The sequence below is a fragment of the Leiobunum rupestre genome, chromosome 7, assembly GCF_980474605.1.
Source record: "Leiobunum rupestre chromosome 7, qqLeiRupe1.1.hap1, whole genome shotgun sequence".
Classification (NCBI taxonomy): Eukaryota; Metazoa; Arthropoda; class Arachnida; order Opiliones; family Sclerosomatidae; genus Leiobunum; species Leiobunum rupestre.
Window position 1 is genome coordinate 1,990,042 of NC_143390.1, and position 25,630 is coordinate 2,015,671.

General features: G+C 33.8%; 1 protein-coding gene across 5 annotated transcripts; it reads right to left on the reverse strand.

Moving 5' to 3' along the window:
* Positions 1 to 1,264: 1,264 nt before the first annotated feature.
* On the reverse strand, positions 1,265 to 25,630 carry LOC149933885 (phosphatidylserine synthase 2-like). Of its 5 annotated transcripts, none has more exons than XM_090180666.1 (11): positions 25,512 to 25,630; positions 17,796 to 18,042; positions 14,392 to 14,493; positions 13,175 to 13,257; positions 10,346 to 10,413; positions 9,722 to 9,856; positions 7,571 to 7,621; positions 7,398 to 7,511; positions 4,414 to 4,647; positions 2,959 to 3,104; positions 1,265 to 1,919 (listed from the first exon to the last, which is right to left on the reverse strand). In XM_090180666.1, exons 2-11 carry the CDS (start codon positions 18,002 to 18,004, stop codon positions 1,556 to 1,558), a joined length of 1,506 nt encoding a protein of 501 aa, XP_090036792.1. In that variant the 5' UTR covers positions 18,005 to 18,042; positions 25,512 to 25,630; the 3' UTR covers positions 1,265 to 1,555. The 5 variants fall into 5 exon arrangements, with proteins under 5 accessions (XP_090036792.1, XP_090036791.1, XP_090036790.1 ...); XM_090180665.1 differs by having other exon boundaries at positions 25,487 to 25,630; XM_090180664.1 differs by lacking the exon at positions 25,512 to 25,630 and adding an exon at positions 22,465 to 22,596.

Here is a 25,630-nt window from a genome sequence, read left to right on the forward strand (position 1 = left end):
CAAGCTTACGTAATGGGCTATTTAAAAATAACTTGTATCTGAAAATCGAAGTTGGGACTTGGGCCTTTATACGCTGTCGAAGGTGACCCCCATTTTAGAAAAATTATAAGAAAACTATTACTATTAAACAAACGGTTAAAGATAGAAACTTTCTATGGTGTTTTTTTAAATCTACAGTATGTATTACACTAAAACCGAATATTTTCCTTAAAATGTATTTGTATATTATATTTTATTCAACGATTCCTTTGGGGGTACCAAAATGAGCTTTACGTCACTTCGAAAAAGTGACTTCTGTTCATATTGCTCTAGTTTTGCAACCGCTTAGTATTTTTTGCTAAAACTTAGTATTTACCCATCAATTTGTCCTTATTTTACGTGGTAAAAATTTCATTTGGATCGGCTGACCCATGGTTGCATGAGTTGTCGATTTGACGTGGAATGACCCAATTGATATTTATTATTTAATGAGGTTATTTGACCCCTAAACTCATTTCCTCCTGGAGCCTAGCTAGAATGTTAAATTTTGTTGTTTTGAAGGTAATTAATAATTTTAGTTTTCTATTCAAAGCAATTACAATTAATTTTAGTTTGTTTCCAATGTATACTAATTATCAATTATTTTTACCAAGGAGAAAAGCAAAATGTACAAAAGCCAATTAATGAAATTCCTATTAATCAAATTAATTAATGAATAACAGTTGTCTTACTTTTTGTGTTCTTTTTTAACCATCTAAATTTAGGATTTTACATAGCACAGACTAGTTTCCCGAAGAACTGTGATCCTCCAAGATCTCAGTCTGAGGTTTCTTAAACTCGATATTTTGGTAAGTCTATTTTCCGAGTGAGTATCCTTTGTTTTCTTTTCACAACACAGTTTCTTAGTGATGACTGACAGAAAATGAATTTAAATTCGATGTAGCCCCACCCGTTTCTTGAGCCACTTTCACAGCAAAGTGGCAATGAATCTTGGGACATTCCAAGTGTGTATATATGTTAATCAGATGATGCTACAACATTTTATAAAAGAACGTGATACATTTTATACTTTATTTGAAGAAAGCGTCATGTTTTAAAAGCTTTTGCTTATTTTTAATAGTACGATTACATTTGTTAAGGACAATAATTTCATAGGCCCCATTTTAAATGTAATTTATTCAAACGAAGGTTAATGACGATGTTGATGTAAATAGAGTTGTAGAAGTAGCATTTTTGCGTGGTGTCTTAATTAACTAATAGCGCTTTTCAAGAAATAAAACTCAAGTTGAAGCAATGTTTAATAAATACCAGAATACAAAAAATTCTTAAACAACTTAAATGCCTAAGGTTTGAGGGTTACTGGAGGCACAGGCATATGAGTAGTAAATATTCAAAATTTCTTTGAAATAATTTTTCAAAATTACATCCTTGAAGAAATATCATAGTAGTGTTAAAGTGAGTTTTAGATAAATAATTTTGCATGTTGTAAAAGTCTTTGGTCAAAATATCAATAAAAAAATCTAAGAGCATTGTAATATCACACGTTAAAACTTGTCTAACAAATATATTAACTATATTAGGAAATATTTTTTTGTATTCTTTGAATACGCTGCCTCACATCTCTTTTGATACCTGTTTCACTGTTTATATCCGCATTACCTTTTTGTTCGACACACTCGTAATGGTAGCTTGTGTGTTGTAAATCGTAAGTTTTATTGAACATGTCTGATGGACTCGGAGTTTTCAAAGGTGCAGGTCGAATGAAAAAAGTCCAAATGGTCCATAAAAGCAACATAAGAAATCCAATTAACCAGAAATAAGTAACATGCGTTGGTATGGGTTTTGTGATTGTGATCCAGTCGAATTTAGCAATTATTAGAAATTCTGTGATAACAATAGCCAAAATCACAAAAGCTTGTCGACCAAGTTCTTTGCAGTCTCTGCAAATAAGAGTAAGTGAAAGATTTTAACATTTTAGGAAATATAACATTTAGAATTTTGAAAATACAACACTGTTTATTATCCGTGAAGAATAATATATCTCAATAACCTGCTAATGTTATTCACTTGAAACATATTTTTGGAAGGAAACAGTTTGGGGTAATATTCGTAATATATAGTTCCTTAAACTCTAATTACATCGGGAAAAATATTTATTAATTTGTACAAATTCCTAAGCAGTGTAATTTTCACATTTTACATGGTTAGAAAAAGTAATATGCACTTTAAATTTTGAGCAGTGATATGTTATGTACAAATCTGAGGTTTGGCTGGAAATTTGTGACCAATGAACATATTAGCTTAACTGTCATTATCTATTATAATTTGCAAGAAATATAAATATATTAATAATGTAATATATTAATATAAAAATATAATTTAAAACATAATAAATATTCATAAAATATAGACAAAATAGGCTGTAACCAACCTTCTTTCAGACACTAGAGTAATGTGGCCCAGAGGCTTAGGATGAGGTTATTCCCACCAAGGGAAGATAATGTAACCTAGGAGCAACGCAGTGTTGTGTACAAATTTCATTTGACGAACCTTTACGCTGCACGTTTTACGGAAAGGGGGAAGACAATCTCTGAATTTTACCCTTCCAACGGCAGCAGGCTCTAAAGGGTCTAACCAATGGAAACTGTACACAAGAAAATTCACGACTTCTGATGGCTTGCGTTCTCCTTGTGTGGGGAGCTGCGTTTGTTGCTCCTAGATGTAACCTTGCAGCCACTAGAGGAAATACTAAAACAAACTAACTGTTAACCACTCCCCTACTAATTCCTGACTGCTGCTAAACACTGTCTATCTCTCTCTGACTGCTCTTTTTATCCTAACCCCCACACGGGCGCCACCACTGGTGCCTTTGGGAGCTAGGCCAACTAAGATAAGGGGTCTTGTCATTTGGCCTACTGAACAATTAGAAGCCCAATTAGACCATTAAAAAATTCATAAAATCCTGTGTGAAACACTTACGGATCATCCAGGTACTGAAACACTTCTCTGATAGCAACCGCTCCTCCTGGAACTAGAAGAGCTAATCTGGCACAATTGAGAAAATGCGAAGGTTCTAACCACAGCACAAATTTCAGATAAAACGTATTAAGTTCAGCAAGTAGCATCTTAAACGTTTAGGAGAAAATAGAAAGAAACATTATTAAGACTAATGTAGCTTTTATCATTAAACTTGAGTTTAAAAGTGAAAACTTTGTATCAAAATTAAGGTGAAATGTTTTTGTTCTTTTTACAAAATAGAACCTTAAATTTAATTAAAAGAAACTGCTAATTCAACTTCAATAATCAGCTAAGCTAAGCTAATACCCAAGGAACCACACAGGGGAAGTCAACTAGCGACTTGTGAAGCCAATTACCAGTGGCTGAGTTAATAGGCTAATACCCAAGTGAATTTAAAAATATAACCTTAAATTTAATAAAAAGAAACTGCTAATTCAACTTCAATAATCAGCTAAGCTAAGCTAATACCCAAGGAACCACACAGGGGAAGTCAACAAGCGACTTGTGAAGCCAATTACCAGTGGCTTAGTTAATAGACTAATACCCAAGTGAATTTTGATGGCATCATTCCTGGTGGCCAGGTTACTATGCGTAAGAGACTGGTGTAAAGCACTTTATGGCACATGAACCATCAGCTGCCTACACTTACTATTTAAGACAAATATATTTAAAAAAATAAAGCTACAAATTGAGATCTATAAAAAATAAAGTAACACTAATTTTAACTTATTTTCAAATTTGGGTAATTTTTTTTAATAATTTGCCACCCATGAAATAGGAGTTTCAATAAAATCATATAAAATCACAATTGAAAATAATGATGAAAATAAATTTTACGTTTATGATATAACCACAAAGTTTGTGTTGAGCTAGGGCATCCCTTTAATTATAGCAACACACATTTAAGAAAAACTTGCTAACTATAATATCAATAACACTGGATTTTGAAAAACATGGGAAAGGTTTGTCACATCTGCATAATTTGTCATAGCAGACCTGTAAAAAAACGCATATAATCCGCCACACAATTCACTGGGAAATCAGTAAAATTGAATTCCTAGAGTTGTTGATTTTGTATGAATTGATTATGCAAAAAAATTGAAGTTTTGCTAGAAAGAATAATTAATGCCTTCGGTGAAATTTCAATTGAAATGTTGAACAACACTATGAACTTTGCCGTTAAACGAGCTTAAGCATGTATCGTAGCCAACGGTGGCATAATTATATGAACTAATATGGCGAGCAACAACTTTCTAATTGGAACTAAATCTGTAAACCCAACGGTTCTCAAGTTTTTAAATGTCCCCCTGCATGAGGAATGTTCCATAGAAATTCTTAAAAAAAGGTTTTCAGTTATTTATCATTTTTCGTTTTTAGTGGACACCCTGTATACTCATGTTATAAAAAAATGCTTACAGCCGCAATAATGGAGAGAACACCCAACCATCTGCTTAGACTAAAAGTTGGTTTCCAATCAAACTCAATCCAGTTCCTGGGACCAAATTGAGATATTATCCTCTTAAGTTTTCCTTTGTAGGTTGGGATGTCCCACAGTCCTCGCCAATGATATGGTTTCATTGATAGATATTTTAAAGTTATGACACCCAAATAGATTCCAAATCCATTGCAGATCAAAGCATCCATTATCCACTAGAAATGTTTTTAAATATTTGGTTACAAAAAAATGTGGAATGCTTCATTGTTTATGGTGTAACAATAAATACTGGGTCCCTTCACAGCTCAAAACTGTTTTTGTTACAGTTCATACAAAAATATAGCTAGACTGTTTTAGGCTAACTATTTCCTCTTTGTAATTGTAACAATAATAATTTAACACAGTGGAACTACTATTTTCCATTAACTTATTTTGTCGTCTTGTAAATAGGATACAAAATCTACTAGGATTCAGTAGCCTACAAAATTTCCTAAATTAAAAATTTCAAATCGTATTATTTTAGTTAGAAATTCTAGCTGATTTGAAATCTGATCCCAATTTTTTTTCTTTTTGAACAATTTTGCTCAGAGTCCATCCGTGAAAAACGGAATCATTTGAAACAAAAACCACTTTCTACTAACTGTCACCCTGCATTTCCCACTAACGAGGAGACGACCCGAGGTGGTTCACACTGATTTGTTTCAAAGTTGTTGGATTGTTAGACCTAGATGTAAAATGAAACCCGTTAAAAGTTACGCTGGGCTTCCGTTTTGCCATGGCAACCAAAAATGTTTTTGACAACATAAAATACCTATTAAAGATAATAAATCCTATTAATTTTAATAAAATTCGAGGCCATTTTGGAAAATGGTGGATGTTCCATAATTATTCGGCGATAAATCTGAATTTTTTTGTTTCATTAAATGATCGAATAAATAAGTCCTTTCTATTTTGAAAGAATTCCGAAGCCATTTTGCAAAATGGCGCATGTCTGAGAAGTTCCGTAATTATTCGTCAACTATTCTGAAATTTTCTATTTCTAACCGAGTAAATTAGTCCTATTTCTTTGTAGGGGTACGTGAGACCAAGGTTTGGCCACTGAGTTATTTGTTAAATCGAATTGAATTAGAAACACGTTCTTAGGAAAAAGTCTTTATTTTAGCCAGCCGATAACATACAGTAAAACCGCAAGGCAGAAGTGACCCCCGGCCTCCTCGACCCGCTACTTATATTGCATCCGAAAGAGCCCGCCGTCGCTGACCGTTTAACCCCAGATAAGGCCGACCGCCGTCGGACTGGTGGCGCCATCTCTTCACTCCTGAGGGTACTATAAACGTAAACATACCCACCGAGGCTTCCCCTTGGAGCGATAAATTCTATATTGTTATTGTTAAAAAAAATTATAGGAAACTTCATATAAAATGGGTTAATAGAAAATAATTATGGTTAAATTTATCATTTAGGCGTAATTTGGGAAAATTGAAATATTATTAAATTACTTCAATTGGCATTGTAGAATGATTGGTAATTTGGAAAATTATTGTTAATTCAAAAAATGGTTGTAATTCAGGAAATTTTGGGTAATCTGGAAAATTATTGGCAATTTGGGAAATAATTGGTAATTTGGGAAATAATTTGTTATTCTGGAAATTATTGGTAGTTCTTGAAACTAATGGTAATTCTGGAAACTATTGGTAATTCTTGAAACTAATGGTAATTCTGGAAACTAATGGTAATTCTGGAAATTATTGGTAACTCGGGAAAATATTGGTAACTCGGGATATTATTGGTAAGACGGGAAATTATTGGTAACTTGGGAAATTATTGATAACTTGGGAAATTATTGATAACTCGGGAAATTATTGATAACTCGGGAAATTATTTATAACTCGGGAAATTATTGATCAACGATAATTTTTCTAATAACAATCAAGAGATATATTGTTATGCGCTATTTTGCATACGGCAGATTTCAAATTAATGTGCAAATAATTTCGGCAGTTATCGCATTATGAGATATTGATATCTGCCGTAAAATGGCGTCATATTTCTATCACAGTGTAAGGGGCTTATTTATTCGATCAGATAATGTAATGTAGAAAATTTCACGTAAATCAACAAATAATTTCGGCAGTTATCGCATCATAAGTTATATTTGTATCCACCATTTTTCAAAATGGCGTCGGATTAATATTGGAAAATCCATAGGTCTAATTAACTCGGGCAGATAATAATAAATAAATTTCTGATTAATCGACGAATACTTATAGCACGATGAGTTTTATTGATATCCGCCATTTTCCAAAATGGTGTTGGATTTCTATAAAAATCTATAGTACGAATTCATTCGGGCAGATAATGTACCGTAGAAAATCTTAGGTTAGTCGGATAAAAATTACCTAACTTATGGCATGATTTATATTTGTATCCGCCATTTTATAAAATGGAGTCATTTTTCTATCGAAATCTAAAAATCTGTTTACATCGTTCAGATAATGTAATGTAGAAATTTTAAGATTTATCGGCGAAAATATATGGCAGTAATCACGGCATAAGTTTTACAAATATTAAGTATTATATCTAAAATTTTGATGTATTTATTTAAATTCACTCGAGTTCACCCAAAAAGGTTTTTATTCCCCCCTATTTGTCCAAAGTAATCCAAAAATGTTAAATTTACTATTTTTTTTAAATAATTTTTTTTTGATTAATTGAAGTTTTTTTGCACAGGAATTTGTCATTTTCGCATGTTATTTTACATAGACTTTTTCTTATTTTATGTTGTCAAAAACATTTTTGGTTGCCATGGCAAAACGGAAGCCCAGCGTAACTTTTCCCTTTAACGGGTTTCATGTTACATCTAGGTCTAACAATCCCCCAACTTTGAACCAAATCGGTGAGAACCACCTCAGGTCGTCTCCTTGTAAGTCAATGTATACACTATAAAAAAATAAGAGAAACATACATGATCCCACCAACATTCGCTGAAATTTGGGAGTTGATGTTCTAGAGTATACTCCAAAATTTCAAACATTATGCTTATGACCATACAGAGCCACCAGTCACGAAACATCAACATCTGTAAATTATAAACATCATTATCAGTATGAGAAGATTGTACTAAAAATATCAGTCCACCTTAGTCCACCATCCAAAGAAATGGAAAGGTACAAAAACATCCATTTTATCCTGAAAAAAAAAAATCTTTAAGAAGAAAGGTTTTTTTTTAATTAAAGGGCAACGCAAATGGCTGGGCACGGAGTCGCAAAAACATTGTCCATACAAATAGAGATAAAATTTACTGTTTTGTTCAGATATGGGAAACATGTCATCCATCTATCATTGAAGGTAGTAATACCCAAAATGGTGCAGAGGAAGAATGAATGGGGAAAGCAGTGTGTAAATTAATTTGGTTCTCTGACCATGTTTACTGCCACCCCTGAGCCTGGCTATACTTAATTGCATTTCCTTTAACATTTAGAACTAAAAAATTATAAAAAATAGATTTGGTATTAGTTATTTAGTATAAATAATACAAACAAGTCCACTATTACTAATTAAATAATACATAATAACTAATAACATAAGTAACATAATAACAATAAGAATGACACTTTCTATTGCTTTAATGCTAATTTTCTAACTGAACCTTTTTTCGGCACTGATACTCTCTTCAAGCTAAAGCTATGACTTGGATTCGCGACTTACCGTTTTGGATGACTACTTTTTGATAAAAATTTAAGCCTTATATCAGAGAGCACGTTCTGGAGAAAAACTTTTTTAATATTTATTATTTTAGCCTAATATTCCGCCTATCTATTGGAAACCAGATATTTCGGCTTAGCAGAAGTCTTGCATATTTTAGACACTAGAGGGCTCTGTGCTGAGAAATATATCTTGATTACGCAATAACTATGAAAATCAGTTTGGTTGTAAATCTTGTTAATAGTCATACTTATTGTTATTATGTTACTTATGCTAATAATAATAACCAATTGAATTTGAAATTGTCGTTAAGAGGGTACTGTATATGTGAAACTTAATTTTAATGCATTCTACTATAACTATAGGCAAATATTCCCTGATTTCCTCAATTTATTTTAAATATCGAATTTCCCTGGCTTTTGTCAACAGTCTCATTCCCTGACATTTCCAGTTTGTAGGAACCGTGTGAGACCAGAAGCATTTGCGAGCTTTACCAATTGTTCAAGTACATCTTACATAAAATTAGTTAAATGGCGAGGATGCCATTTAAGAATATTGAATCAGCAGTAGGGGTTGTAAGTAAAACTGCTTTTGTATAGTGCTTTTTTAAATTATTTTAACTTGTCCACCATGTTTTTTTAAAATTGGGATATAATCCTTTATTGTCATCCTATATTTTATTTTGCAAATGCAATTACCATAGATACAATACTTAAATCAATGTCAATGGAGTTGTATTTCTCTAGCAAAAGCTACACAGGTCAAATTAACTTTCTGAATAGGCGATGCTGTAAAACCGGGTTCACACACAATTTCCGGAATTAAATCCCCCGACATTTCCAGGTTTTCCCTTACCAAATTTCCCTGACCATTTTTGTAGAATAAATAAATGTTTTGAGGTAAAATCTTGAAAAATATTTATTATGTATCTTCAATACATCTTTCAACATTTAGGGTGAAGTGAACTACAGCGGCCTCAAATTTTGCCGGATTTTTTTGGGGTCATTTTAAAATTCACGGAATATTCCCTGACCATTTGGAATCGTTTTCAAATTCCCTGACTTTTTGGAAATATTTTCAAATTCCCTGACATTTCCAGGTTTTCCAGGTCATGTACGAACCCTGTAAAATTAAAGACCTTACCCCCCACTCACTACCACCGATAAAAGGAAACTCGCTCCCACAAAGTAAATCAAAGTGAGAAAACAACTTAATAAATTTCTCTCAACATAAGAACAGCCCCTCAGACAATGGGAGCGGCATTTGCAACTAGGAGCTAAGAGAGAGAGTGAGAGCACAGAAATCTCCTCAGGAAATGGATTGAAGAAAGCTAGGAATGAGGGTTGCTGTTTTGATCTCCTTTTTTTGCTGTTTATGAGTGGAGACTGAAAACAGCAGTATAGAGTGCTGCATTGAAGAGCTAATTTGTCAAGAGCCATGTCACGGGTGAGAGTACTTCTTGAACTATTATTGATACGAGAAAGAATGACCTCTAGATTAAACTACTATTAATATTTTCTGCCTGCAGTTTCACAAACAATCTTATTAAGTTCTAATAAGAATCAAAAAATTTCTATCCTTTACCTTAACATTATGAAAAGGATCCGCTCTATTATCCGGATCATAGATTTTGCAGTTACCACCGTAATCCTTTTCAGCTAAAGGTTTTCCTAAATCTTTGTCTAAATACGTTAACATTTTCCTACCATCATTTGGTGTCTGAAATAAAAAATTAAAAATGTTAAATAATTTAAATATTAGATTAAAATTTCCAAAAAAAAACAAAAATTTAAGGTGAATGTTTAATACTACTCTGACACTGCTGTAAGAGCCCCCGTGGCTCTATTGCCGTGTTAGGATTAATTAAATTCTGTTTGATAAAAAGAAGGATAAAGTGTATCATTTAGATGGCTGTATAAAATATTTCACGAAAAATTATAAATGGAAAATGTAATCCTAGGCTAATATCTATTTAAAAGAATCAACAAAACATTCTATCTTAGACAAGTCTCTCAAAACGTTCCGTAAAATAAACTAATATTAGGTTTTCTAGTTTTTCAACCATGTTTAAATAGCATTTTGGGTGAATTTTATGCATATACCATCCCGAAAGTAGTTTACACAAAATTTGTATTGGTATTGGTTTACCTCATAGAAATATACCATTAGAAAAATTATGAAAAACAAATGTATAAGTAATTGCATTACCTGAAATAATATGAAGATAAGAGAAAGTTCATAGACAATTGTAAGGCAGAAAACAAATCTCCATAAGGCTAGTAAAAGATACACGATAGACTGTGTTAGTACTTAAGAAACCTGCAGAAAATTAGCATAACAGACAAATATCATGAATGTATTCATTATTTCAATAATGAATATCAAATTGCATTGGATAATTTCCCCGAAATCGCTAGTATGGGAGGGTTTTCGTTATTATGGTGGTGGTTGATCACATGCCACCTCTCAAAAACTGTTATGATTGGCAATGTTTTGAAACTTAGCTGCGTTCAATACCTATAGGCTTAGTTCAATAAAATAGTTAAAAACATTAACAGCAAATACCTTTCTTTATAATTATAAACTGTATAGGTATTTTTCTAATTAAGAATAACAAGATATTTTCATCACCAGTTAAAAATCGCAATCCCAGAAACGTTTTGTATCTAGATCGAGTCAATGACATACGTCTGTCTCCTGATTGGCTAGAGTGCATGATTACATAAAATACACTGCCCATCCTAGCGCCAGATGTTAGAAAGGGTAGTGATATAATTTGATATTCATGGTTGAAATAAATATATTAATGTTAGAAATACATCCACCCTATTTATTTATTTAAGAGGGGATTAGTTGTTGGGTTCAGCCCAATCAAGCACTCTGACCAGAGGCCATTATGCTACCCTAGTAATTGGACTTGAAAAAGTTCAATATCGGAAACGAAACGTCAAATTGATTTGCCAAGATGTTAAAATTGTTGTGCATTACATCCACCCTATGTTCTTACATTTTATCTGTGCATATTATTTGTATACAGCCAAAATATTTGAAATGGTCCCAAAACCAATGAAAAGTTCACTCTTAAACCAAGAAAGCAAACTATTGAAGTAATAGTTCAATTTTAATGCAATGTAAATGTGTTATCTAAAAATTTAGGTTCTTTAACCCTTAAACCTCAACAACCAATGTACAATTATTATTTTATTAATAAGTATATAATATAATCACCTAAAATAGGGTGAGAAAAATTAAATAATTTTTTAAAATTCCCCATGAAATTTCACTCTGAAATTTATTTTTCAAATTCCTGAACTATGCCTGGTATGATAAACTTGTGAGGTACTAGCCACCAAATATTAGAAAATCTTGCTGGAATTTATAGAACAACTGTTATCAGGCACATTTCGAGCTTAATGTACTGAGACATAGTGTGTCTCACGTAATATTTTTGTTAGTCAAAAATTATTCTATCATTTCAATGTTTTAAATGTTTTATCTTTTAGACTTTAAAAGCAATTAAACAAAGATGAGTAAAAACCAGATTAGGTAAAATAAATTTATCAATCTATAAACGTAACACAGAATTTGCTTGGTCACACTTTTTCGTTCCTAAATTAAATAATTAACAAAATATAATTTTGTTATTTTTTGTCAAATAATGATTCTATATCAGTAATTTCCTAAAATAAACTTGAATGAAGTGGGAAAATTAAAAAAAAATCCTTCATGAAGCACCTGTATATAGATAATAAAACAGGTCTGGACTGGCCATAGGGCAGAACAGGCAAAAGCCCGATGGGCCGGTCTGCTGAAAGGGTCGTGCTTTGACACATGTAGTGTTTTTGTGGGAAGTAGGGGGCCGACGTCTCTAAAATGCCTGGGCTGGTTTTAGGTCCCAGTCCGGGCCTGTAATAAAATAAATCTATCATAAGGCCCCCATAAGTCAAGGTCTAAGAATTATTTTTGAAGTGGTAGGTATTATCAATTGGCTGGTCCTGGTAGCTTCGTACTCAACTAGGAATTTCTAATAACTTATTTCACAAAAGGTATGATTGCGAACCAGGCATGCATGTTATAAAACTTCCAACCTACGGTACAGTCTAACTTATTGCTGTATCTAACTTCCAATACACATCCATATAACGTCACCTGAAAAATGAAAAGAAATCTTCTCTGCCAGCTTGTTTTGGCTTACGGGAAGATGAAAGTAAAACTAACGCTTACTTTGGTAAAATAGTGATAAGTTATTCAATCAGGGCAAATTGTTATAAACAACAGCTTCAACTTTGATAGTACTTATGAGTTTTGTGTGGGATTTTCTATCATTAACCTAAACAGGTAGTATATCTGGAAAATAAGAGAATTATTTTGGGCCAAGTTGAAAAAAATATTGTTCTACTACCCAATTTATTTGTTTTCTCATTGTCAATGCCATCTACATAGGACCCTACGTCACAAAAACCTCTTCATTCAATCTGTCTATTTTTGGCAGGAATTCCTATAGCGGTAGATTTTTCGTCTTGATGTGGCTGACGTTTTTTTCGACGTCACTATGTTAACTTAACAAACAACTACATGAAAGGGGAGCACGCGCAAAGGGGATTTTTTATCTCGTAGGCGGGGCCGAAGCCGTCAGAGTGAGCTTACCATACACGATACGAATAAGCATTCCAAGTAGAGGTATTCATTCCTGTTGTTGCTTATATCCCTAATTAACAATTGAATTAACCCTTAACTTATGGAGACCTTAGGCTTGGGATAATAAATAAATCAGATATTTATTGCTATATTTTCTTCTTCATAGAATGCAACTGGATTTCAATAGTTCTTCAAAGAAAAAGTAAATGAGGGTTTCATTAAATCCATATCATCCAAGAGTTAAAACCATTATGATAATTTAATTACTTCCTTGGAGGAATTAACCCAAGTTAATAGCTGGAGTTGTTAAACTGTAAAAAATCTTTTCATATAGTAAATTATTATCAAAACCCTTACATCTAGGAAGGAATTCACTAGAAATATTTAAAAATAATTTACCAGGATGAGGTCTTATAAAAGATGCATCTGGAATTTGAGTTACTCCAAGAAGTAAAAAAACCAATAGTAGAGCTACCAACCCTCTGAAATGACATGATATGAACATTTTTAAATAAAACAACTGTGAATAATTTGCAATATGCAAAAAGCAAAAGATACACGACTAGCTCTAATAGCGTTTTCCTTTTGACTGCTCTCTAGCGCTCTAGATCGTTCTGATCAAAATTTTATGTTCCATTTGTGTGCTCGGATCTGCTCCGATCAAGTTTCGCGTGTTCCATTTCACACTCTTGGGTGCTCTGAGATCACCCAAAACCAATCTGCCCATTTCGACAGATTTTAATTAGCAGATCAAGATCGAGATCGAAGAAAATTTTTGCATCTTCCTTTTAGATTTTTTGACCAAGATACGAAAAATCAAATTACTAGCAGATGAAAAACAGCGAAGTGCAGGAATATGCGAATGGCATGTTCCATTTGCGGTTTTACTCTAGTCGATTGGGGCGAGATCTACGACGTCAGAAACATATTTATAACGAATCTCGAGCAATCAAATGGAAAACGCTATAAGTAACACCTTAAAGAACATAAGTCAGATGAACCAGAAATAAGTAAGTCAACAGTAGCCTATCTTTAGAAACTAGAAAAAAGGAAATTGACCAATTTCACGTTTTAGCGCGTGATTACATTGTTAGGTATAGCAAGCTTATTTACCTGCTTTTATACCCTAACAATGAATTTTAAGATCCACTTATTAAATGAATCTACATTTTCTATTCCTAGGTAGTATGTTCTGTAATAAGGAAATTTTTATTCCAGGATGACGAAGATTGCGCTATACAACATTTTTGTCCCACAGTCGTAGTGTAACAGCACTGGCTAAGTGGCACCGTTTTTTTTACATTTTGAAATCACTCGAGGTTGTTACCAAATTAACTCTTTAGCATAACAACAACATGGATCTGTTTTTGATTAAGCTTGTCTATTCACAACTAACTTGCTCAAAGATTAAATGAGCTTCAATCCACAACCAATCCAAAAAAGAAACAGCCAGAACACACAGGCTAGCTAGTATTTAGCTTCTCCACTAGTAGATGACGGATCTTTCAGGATATTACTCTTAACATTACCACTATGGTCGGTCTAACTCCTAGGGAGCTTATTTGAACCCTTATATCGAATGTACATTCCGGGACCATAGACCAAAAAGAAAATACCTTTTAGCATTGTACTCAGAATCAGTCATAGGCGTTTCAAACAGAGCCACATAAACCAACACACAGGTGAGGCCAAATAGTGTTATGAATGTATGAGCTCTCCTGAAAAAAAAACTATTTTAAAACACTCAGATTTTTCTGGCTAAATCTCTTGAATGATTTCATCAGCTTTTAACTAAATTTTTCCAACAATCATTTTATTCATCATATGTTATTATCAACATGCATTATGTGAAAATTTCTCAAAATAGGTAGTTATTCTTTAGATTCAAACCATTCCTTACAAAAAAATTATTCCCTTATTTTTGCATCGCGAAATGATGCTTGAAAATTTTTAATATTTAGTTGTTCAGTCATGTTTAAGCTAATTCAGTAATAAATAATGGCAAAACTAGAAAAAAGTTATGTTATGTGGAAATCCATACATCACTGTCTGCAATAGCCACTTCACCTCACGGCAAGTCATAAAAAAAATTAGACCAAAAATCTTGAAGGACTTTTTGTCTGGCCTAAAATTCTGCTTTACAATAAGTAACTAGCAAACCGCGGCATATTTCATTTCATTGACAAACAATTTCCGACCACGTTGTGTAGCAATAGTCGAATTTTTAAAGGACATCTCATCATAATAATCAGCTACACAACGACATGTTTTGGGAAGCTGAAAGTATACCTGAGTCGTGTGACGGAAGTGGAAAAAACAACTGAAATTAAGACCAAAATTTACATTCAGTGGACTTTAAGGCCACGCCTATAGAGGTAAATAAACTGGGAACAGTGAGTCTTGCAGATTCTAGGTCCATGGCCAAAATGGAGTAGCCCTCAGAAATATTAATAATTACTTTTTTACTTTTATAAACAGAAAAATAGTAATAATTACAAATTGTAAAATTTTCTTAGTCATTCATAATAAATTTCCAAAGTGAACCTTTCCTTTCCATGAAATATTTTCAACAATAGGGACTTGGCAGCATGACGTAGATAATACATCACCCATGCTTTTTCCAAAGGTATACCAGCATGGCGGCTATGGCCAAAGCGTCACGTCATGCTGCCAAGTCCCTATAAGTTACTCACTGTTAGGATGTATGTTGGTGACACACAACATTAAAACATTTCACCATTCAACTAAATGAAGCGCCAATTTAGAAGCTCTAAGAACTTTCAAAATAAGTGGTTTTCTTAAATTCATTTTTACTTTTTCCAAATATCTTTTTCGACCATTATACTCTACCCCATAATTATGTTATTCCCAAGATTTATAAGGCTTTATTACTGTCCTAAATTTATTACTACAACTGGAACAAAAAGGTTTGTGTAACACCATCATAAGTTAAAGAGTAAGTTGCAAATTATTCGTTACCGCCTTAATATTACTTTTAAATGAAGAAATTACGTTTAAAATACCCGAATATAAAGTTTCCTTGCTTCACGTTTCGTAGATAATTAGATATAATTAAAAGAACAGGAAATGTTTTTTTTTAATTTTGCCGTGGTCATTGATGTCATTGACAACGAGTTATCTCATTGGTCGCTTTACCCAACATAGAGTTTAGGCTTGCATACAAATTCTTGGTGCCACTATAGTACTACTAATTCCGTGGACGAAAACAAAAAAACCCTATTGAACCATGGGATTCTACTAACAGAATTTTTATACGGTGCTCGTGCTCCGTGCGCGGCACACGGTGCGCCGTAGAGTCGAGCAATTTCATTCATCGTGCAGTTAAAATTAGAGAGCGCGCTCCATTTTTGTTTGTGTTGAGGTCGAGCGAAAACGCAAGAGACCCACTACACGGAAATATTAGGAAGCACGCTCTCCAAATAATAACACTTTTTATAGATGTATGCGCCGCGTGATTTGAAAAGATAATTTCTAGGCTTTTATTTTGAATTAATAATAATAAGCCTAATATTATGATTAAAAATTAGTGGTGTGCGAGCACTCGCTTAAATCGAGTACTCAAATCGAGTTCGGGCTCGAGTACTCTGCTCAAAACTCGATAAGCCTTGTCCAGAAACTCGCCAAACTTTCGAGTTTAAAATTGGTTCAAGGTTAAACTCGATAAAGACTCGTTAAGCAGTTTTCGTATATACGAGTTTCAGGGCTATGCGAGCACTCGTATAAACCAATTACTCGAATCGAGTTCGAGTACTCGGATAAAAAATGGAAAAATTCACAGAGCTTTCGTTTTTCTTATAGAGTTTCAAAAATATTACGTCATAGCTCTCCACCAATTAGGGCTCACAAAAAACATTCGACGTCATACTTTATCAGCTATTTTTTTCATTGGATCATGTGACAGATTTCTAATTTTAAATTGTCATGTGATGTTTAAAACAGCTAGCATTGGCTGTGTCGTTTTAAGTTTTACTTTTGGTTTCAAAAATAAAATTAAATACTGCGTGAACTCCGCATTTCATTACAAGTAATCATGGATGAAAGTGATGATCTAATTAACTCTTTTAATATATTAAAACTCCCAAATGTAATGGTTCAATAGAAACTCGTAAAAAAATTTTAAACTCGTGAAAATGTTTAAGACTCGTTAAGAATTTTAAGACTCGTTAAGGGCTCGAAGCTTAGAAAAGGTGATATTTTAAAACTCGTAAACTCGCTAGGTTTTTCAAACTCGAACTCGAACTCGATAAGAAAATTTATAAAAACTCAAACTCGACTCGGTAGTCAAAAATTGATACTCTCACACCCCTATTAAAAATCTCTGGTTTGAAAACTTCTACGGGTAAACAGAATCGCTCCACTTCAGTTCCTTCTATTTTAGGAATAAAACTACAGCTTCGATTTGCCCGAAATTCCTCGTGCTATGGTGGAGAAAAATTCGCGGAAAATTTCAGGATTTTGGAGAGCGAAAAAGGTCAGTTTCGGACTCAAAATTAGTACACTTAGGCTTGGAAATTTGTTTCGACAATCACATTTTTGGATAGAGAACGTCCAGGGCTTCAAAACAAGCCTGCATTCATTCGTTTTTATTGCTATTGATTTTTCGTCCAACCAACACTTTAAGACAAAACACTATTTACAGAAGTATTAGAAATTAAGAACGATATAAATAATTTAATTTGGAAGCAACAAGATTTTCCAGATATTTCTTCAGTAAAATTTTAAAAGCTGAACAAATCTTATGTAAAAAAACATCTATTTAAATTAGAAATATGTGTGAATGCTAATAAATTGTTATTCCACTTTCAGGATTCACAACATCTGATATCAGTCACTATGCAGCAATCAATGAAGAGGAAGCTTAAGCTTAGAAATTTGAACTGTGAAACTTAGTTTCCAAAGAACAGTTCAATATTTTTAACAAGGTTTTTTATCCATTTCAGAAAACATTTGATTATCCTAACGTCACTGAAACTTAATGGCATGCAAATATACGCCATACCAAAAAAATGTCATCGTTCCATCATCAAAAAAATCCTTTTGTTTGTAACCTTCCCAATCATGAGCTGTGAGACTTCGAGGCCTCGAAGGTTTTTCAGAGTTACTAGAATCGTCTTTTGTAATATTTCTTTCCATATTGGGTTTTAGCTGAAATCCTGTCTGCCTAGATATGAAAAGTACACTTTTTGGTTCCTTATCAGAAGTTTCCATGACTATTCACATAATGACTAGAATGTATTAAAAGTCATCTGAAAGAAATGAAATCATTGCTGAAATAATTTGCGTTAAAAACATCTGAAAAATTTACATACTGTAACTTGGCTTTTAGTACAAAATTATCTATAAATTAGACAAGGAGCATATTTAAAACACATCAATTTCTTTCTCCATTTCTTTTAGCAGACCACTGGCACTCACTAAGTTTATTAGCAGACATAAAATGGCGCTAGAAATAAGCAGAGATACCTCGTAAGAATAAGTTTTTTTCCGGGCGGCAATTTTTCAGTTTACGCCATAAGCCTTCTACCTAGCTTCTACGCAACTGAACGACAATAGTGTTGATTATTCTCGATTTCTTACTTTGTAAAAAACCGTAGACTTGTCAAATGGTACCTGCAAGGTTGCGCAAGCTTAAGAAGAAACTCGGTAGGAGAAAGAAACATGTTTGTACGTTATCAATCTAAAAAATTATCCTAAGTTCCTCGTCTTTGAACTTATGTTTCCATTATTTCAACTAGCACCAAATAAACAGTGTCTTGCACGTCCTGGCTTTCAGAAATAACACTTCTTGGCAATTTACTTGTAGATGTTTTATTGAATGGCCTATTTTAAAGGCTGCATCACTATCCATGAGTGTTTGCATAAGTAAAATGCCCAAGTTTCCAAGTTATAAGAAATGTAACGTTTATAATCTTTCATTCATTTTCTACTACAAAAATATATTTTTAAATTAAAAATTTACCTTTTAGTAAGGTTGTAAAAATAAATATTGAAAGATTTTTTCTTTTATGGTATGCTCTCTCAATGTCTTTCTAGACAGTCAAAATACATTGCGCGAGGCAATTACGTCGGAATTTCTAATTATAATTGGCCACAGTAATTTAAGCTTCTAGTAATTACGAGCCTTCAGATGTTTAGACCTTAAGAATTCGGAATGTGGAAGCTGGCACCAGTTATCGCAATTTCGTACCTCTATGACGCGTGATGTACAAAATTAATTATAGAGGATAACCGAGAAAGCTGAAAAACTAAACTGGCTTCATTTTCTTTTTATATATAAAACAAGTAGCTGGGATGTAGGAACGCGGATCTTAACTCCATTTCTCTTGAAGGCAATGACATTATTTTAGTGAGGCTTACCAATTTGAATAGTTATATTATGAAATTTATAGTTAAGAAGTTAAATTATTTGAGTTACATTAGTTTAATAAATAGTAGATAACCCTTTTCAGTTAAAGGGGCTCCAAAGTTCGGTGGCAAAATGTCAGTAAAGTGCGAAATTTACGGTTGACTCTGCCCGCCTCTGCCAAGGCCGAGTGAGGGGTTAGGGGGAAGGAAAAGCATGCTCAATTGTTTTTTTTTCCACCGAACTTTGGAGCCCCTTTAAGTACCATAACCCTGACTATCCATTACCCCAACCAACTTACACCCTGTTTTTCTCACAACACCAACTGCTCATTACTCCAAAGGTTGGAGAAATGAGCAGTTGGTATTTTGGGCAGTTGGCGTTGTGGGTTGCTCATAACGCCAACTAAATTCCGGGATACAATGGCGGTTGGCGAAATGGTCTACGCATAACCCCAACTACTAAATTATCCATCAGTGTATCTAATTCAGAGGTAAAACTCTTACAGGTATGGTTAAAAAAAAATTAAGAATTTAATGTGTTTATGTTAAGAATGTTACTAACAAGCGGATTTAAACGAGAAGCTTTGCACAGTGGCGTACCGAAGGGTATAGTGGCGCTCGGTTCAAAAGTTTGATATTATAAAGTAAATTAGGAATAAATATTCATTTCTGCCTTACATATTACGTCGTTGGTTCTGTTTTACTTAGAATTATAAACTGATTGAATTCCCGATATATTAATATAATATATTATAATACCCTGGAATTAATATAGCTTGCAACAAGCACAAATAAGCCAAGCAGCAGGGAAATGCGAACATTAAGGTTTGGGTTAAGGTAAAAAAGGACTTTTGTAAACAAATCGAGGTAACCAGCGTAAAAAAGTAAACTTGGTTTTGCGCTTGTTGCAGCCTAATTCCAGGGGCTAGTAGGCCACACTTTGAAGCTCTCTGGCGCTCTTTTAACTCATCGTAGGAAAATAGGGGAAAAAACAGGCATACTTCTCAACTCACCCCCTACAACTCCTTAAATTTTTTGCATAAACTTTTGAAACACCATGTACATAGTTTCTTGCTAATACAATCACCACTACGCCTAAGTTTGGCGTGTAACGAAGTCTTTATGCTCTGCCGTTAACGATTGAATTTCTTGGTCAAAACGCGATAATTCCCAAAATATGTAAAAGCGTTTTGGTTACTTTGGTAACGATATCTCGTAGATAATTATTACCAGTATATCCTCGTTATTTTTCTATCGTGTATGTTTACAATAATATGTCAGACATAATCGCACACCCGTACTGTTATTTTTCCTCTTCCCTTAACTGCAGTCGCTACGATCGAGATTTTATTAGATGCGAATTTTATGCCGGGTGCCCGAGTTTGAGGCTAATGGTTCATTTCGCTCTACTACGGATTAATAAAATTGTATTATGCGCGGTTGCTATAATTGGTGAGTAACTTTATCTCGTTAGTTATCTTATGATTGTGTAGAACTTGTAGTACAGATATACCTTGTAAACTGTTAAAACACAATAACGACGTTAATATTTTTTTAGAAGATGCTTGAAACCTCTTTGAAAGTTTATAGCATTATTACATTTCAATTTGATGCTTGGTCTCCAAACGCGCTTTAAATACAAAATAAGATGTCCAGACATTTAAGTACACTATATTTTAAATATTAAATCTAAATTTAATAAAATATTCAATCATCTTGTACATCAACTTAATAACCCCAAGAGGAATGTTATCGAAAATGAATTTTTCGAGTTACCTGGTTTTGGAAATAAGGTAGCGAAACGCGAACACGTTCATTTGAACTAATTTTTAAACAACCCGAATTTTCATTAAGTCACCTGGTTTTGGAAATAAGGTAGCGAAACGCGAACACGTTCACTTGAACTAATTTTTAGACAACCCGAATTTTTAAAGTCACCTGGTTTTGGAAATAAGGTAGCGAAACGCGAACACGCTAATTTAAATTATTTTTTAGACAAACCTAATTTTTTGAGTTACCTGGTTTTGGAAATAAGGTAGCGAAACGCGAACACGTTCATTAATTTGAACTAATTTTTAGACTACCAGAATTTTTAGAGTCACCTGGTATTGGATATAAGGTAGCGAAACGCAAACATAAGGTAGCCATGTTTTTTGGAGTTAGAACCTGTGTCACAATAGCGCAGGACCTCATAAGTTATGAGCTCCAGCGAATTGGCCAGAAATCTCACTTAAAATTTCTTAATGAAACCAAAATCGTAGTTCAGAAATGATCAGTGCTAATTAAAAATATAATTTTCAACCAAATAGGTCTTAATTTAAAAAATTATGTGGATTAAAGTCGAATATCACGAAAAACCACCTAAATGGAAAAATGATTAACTTCTTGGTCTCGGATACAAAATAAATATATTGGGAATTGGGATACCGAGACCGGTAAATGTCGAATTAGATATCGCTGAAATTTATGTACGACACGGCGGCATTGGCCGACACTGTACGTGAAACCAATACACACAAATCTCTTGGATTTTGTGTAAATAGCGGATATCATGCTGAAGATTTTCGGATTAATATTTATCACTGGATAACATTAATCAAAAGCTCACATTCGTTTCTATTTTTATTCAAGTATGGGAAATCTGGATATTTTTGGATGATTTTTAATTTATTTCCAATAGTTAAAGGTCAACTAGAGATCGGCGGAACAAATAAATTAAACGGCAAAATTTCGATTAATCATAAAAATTTTGGTTAACTGTTTATTTATGAACATTTTATACGAAGAAACAACGATTTAACATACAAAAATAATGGGTCTTTTCTTGGATAATTGTCGGTTATGAATAAAAATAATTGGATAATTTTTTATTCAAACGCCAATCTCTAACACTTGTAAGGGCAACGCAAGTCATGATGCAGGTTGGAATCATGGACTAAATAATGTATACATTATTTAGTTCATGTTGGAATCGTATCTTATAAATAAAATCGGTATCTGCGCATGCGCCAATCACCCTGGGGTGGCGGAGTGGTTAGCACTTTCACCTCGCAGCTTGTGGCACTGGGTGAAAACTTGGAACCACTCCTTCTGCGTTTGCAAGTTCTCTCCCCACTGGTTTAAGAGGTTTTCCACCGAGATCTTCGGTTTCCCCTTCTATTAAAACTTGTTGAGGTTAACAGTAGTAGTTAGTGTAGGGAGCTGTTGGCTCGAACGCGTGGCATGCAGGGCTTGTCACCACCGTGACCACCCTCCTACGCACCTGAATTAATGGCTTCAAAAGTCGCTTGATGACTTAGGCCTAAGGCGGTGATTATTATTACCCTCAAATCCAGGCGTTCTCTTGCTCTCAGTCTCACCCAACGTTTTGGTTCCTTAGCCAGGGGTGCATGGCCAGATGCTGTTTTTATCTGGAAAATATACATTCATCCGTCTGCATCACGACTTGCGTTGCCCTTTAAGTTAACCCAAAAGTAAATATCAGCCAAACTTATCGAGAATGAAGAGATAAAGAACTTCTTTATATTAAGTTAGTAGGGGTGGGTACAGGGGCGTACCAATGGGGGTCAGATTATAATAATATTCATCGGCTAGACTAATAAACAAGGCTTCACCTTAGGCCTAAGTCATGAAGCGAGTCAAATTTTGGTGGCCGGATTACAATGCGTAGGAGGGGGTGGCAAGCCCTTCATGCCACGCGAGCTAACAGCTCCCTACACTAACTATAGATCGATTTACAATATTTAAGGGGAAGAGACAACTTTAAAGGGGTAATATTCATCTGAGGTAACGTGGTGATGGCGTTATTTGTTAGTAGATGGCGCTCTGATAGCAACATGACGTCATAATTTTGATTTTCAACTATTGGTTGAAAGTTTTCAGTTTTTAGTGGAGAACGATTTTGTCGAGATTTAAAATACAAAATTATCTTCCCTGATTGGATAGTTTAAAATTGTATTATAGTGCTATCTATGGCGGAGAGTGTTAACTACTGATAAAACTAATTGTTAATTTAAATTACAAAAATTATGTATTTTTAATAAGAATTTAAAGTATTATAATTTAGTAATTAATAAATAACTTTTTTTAAAAAGTTTATTTTTCAAAAACTTTATAGTGTCGCCATCTACCTCAAACATTATTAAAGGGATCCCTCACTCACAACAGGGGAAGGCATAGGGGTCACAAAAAACTGGTTTTGAAGCACACTGCAATTCTGGATTTTATGTTACCCCTATGCCTCCCCCTGTTGTGAGTGATGGATCCCTTTAAATAGGAAGTTACCTCTGGTGGATTTCGCCCCTTCTTGCATATTTCCCTGTAGGCAATATGTGAATGCGTCTATTACCGTTAACCTCGACAAGTTTTTATGGAAGGGGAAACCGAAGATCTCGGGGAAGCCTTGATTTTGTCAAATCTACCTTAATGTTTCCCATGTTAAATGTGTCTTCGAATTTTTATTAAAAAAAATGGTTCTTTAATAACGGTTATTGGGGGGAGCTGCTCCCTCTATTGGTGTTTTTATAAATTAACGTGGCCTTCTTGTTTGAATGAAGCTATTACGTCACAACTCTTACTTTGGTAATATTACGAGCCGGCGCGTGCAAGCCGCGCGTGTCAAAACTTTTCTAATAAAGCTACGATATAAAAACAAGTTCGGCAAGCGTAGCTGAATTTATAAAAAGAACTATTTCCTCCTCTCCAAAGGACTTCAATAATTTGAAGCATACTCACGAGGAGTGTGCCCGAAGTGTTAATCGCCGTTTTTGATGAAACTAGGGGGTATGTACACGAATGGAAAAGTTACGCGGGGCTTCCGTTTTACCATGGCAACTGAAAACGTTTTCGGCCCCTCAAAACGAGGTAATACCAATTTAAAAACGCATGGGATTTTCTCGGTTTCAAAGGCTGAAGATTTTAAAAAATTAACTTTACTCAAATTCACCAATTGGGTAATTAGGCTCATGTTTGGATAAATTTGATCAAGTTTGGGTAAATTTTAGCCATATTTGGGTAAAATTGAGAAAATTTCCACATTTTGCATAAATTGGGAAAATTTAAATTAAATAAGATAAAGTCACACAAAAATTGTGGGAAATCGACCAAAATTGGGTAAATCCTACAACAATGGGAAAAACTAACAAAAATGGGTACAACTAACAAAATTGGGTAAAACTAATCAAATTGGGTAAAACTAACAAAATTCGATTAAACCTAAAATAAATTGAGTAAAACCTAAAAAAATGGGAAACCTTAAAAAAAAAACGGGGAAAACTAATAAAATTGGTAAAACCTAAAAAGAATTCTATAGGCCTTTATTAAAAGGTGGGTAATAATGTCGACCCTCCCAGCAATATTTGAATTTATGTGAAATCGAATTTCCTGTCTTGCGTAGTTTCGTGTTTTCAGTTTAAAATCGTTTGCGTTTCCGACGTTGTGTAACGAAATAGCAGTTTCTTATTGGTCTTTCACATAAATTCAAATTTTGCTGGGAGGGTCGCCATTTTTACCCACCTTTTAATAAAGGCCTATTGCGTAAAACTACCAAAATTGGGTACAAACAAGTATTATTGAACCAAAACGTAAGAAAATATCTAACTTGGTAAAAAAATAAAATTATTAAATTAAGCTACAAAAATTCGATAAATCTATTATTAAAATATTCGTAATTATTCCACCCTAGACTTATTCTTTTCTCGAGTTTCTATTTATCCGCAGTAGAGGGCGCTGTTGACAAATCAACATAAAATTGCTTTGAAAGAAACTCTGACTAACTAGTATAGCTTCGAAATCCAACCTCCTCAGAGTTTAATAGCCCCCCTGATCCTGATGAGGAAGAATACACATCACAAAGTTAGCTTGGGCAATATGTGCCAAGTTGCCTGCCAACTTCATAAATAGATCGATAATTTTCTTTTGTGTCAATGGGGGTTATAGGCCCTTTAATATTTAGTTGTTATTTTTTTACTTTTGGAATGTTTATATCGAATTCTGTGAGCGCACGATCTTTTTGGGTAGTTCTTAAGTAAATTTTTATATAGGAGAGAATTGGTTCAAGTTAACTTTGGGAAGTTTTAATGGGTTTAAAATATCCTTACAAATGTTCTGTATATTGTTATTCCCGCGTGTTTCAGTAAACCACGTGACACCTAAGACTTTCAAGTATTTCGACTTATGAGACTTGACGTACTTCGGACATAATTTTTCAGCCAAAAGCCATTCAAACATTTGCAGCGGGGTTCGGGCACTTACAAATATTACCAGAAGATTATAATGGACTTTTGATATTTCAAAATCCCCGAGGAAGAAAAACAATAATACGAGATAAAAATATATAAATCTTACCAATACAATTGCCTTCAACACTCACTTCAAAATCAGAAGAGTGAAAGGAAAACTTGAAAATCAAACCCTTTTCAAATCGTAAGCAGCATGACGCTATCGGAACTTTATCCACGTGAAACTTTCGGGATCTGCAAGCTAGCGAAA

Excerpts from the sequence above, each read along its gene's own strand:
- LOC149933885 (XM_090180666.1), bottom strand. The coding sequence starts at position 18,004 with ATGGAAACTTCTGATAAGGAACCAAAAAGTGTACTTTTCATATCTAGG. Across the intron at positions 14,494-17,795 it reads GGAACGATGACATTTTTTTG|GAGAGCTCATACATTCATAA; the intron begins GTATGGCGTATA and ends TTTTTTTTTCAG. Across the intron at positions 1,920-2,958 it reads TTTCAGTACCTGGATGATCC|AGACTGCAAAGAACTTGGTC; the intron begins GTAAGTGTTTCA and ends TCTTATTTGCAG.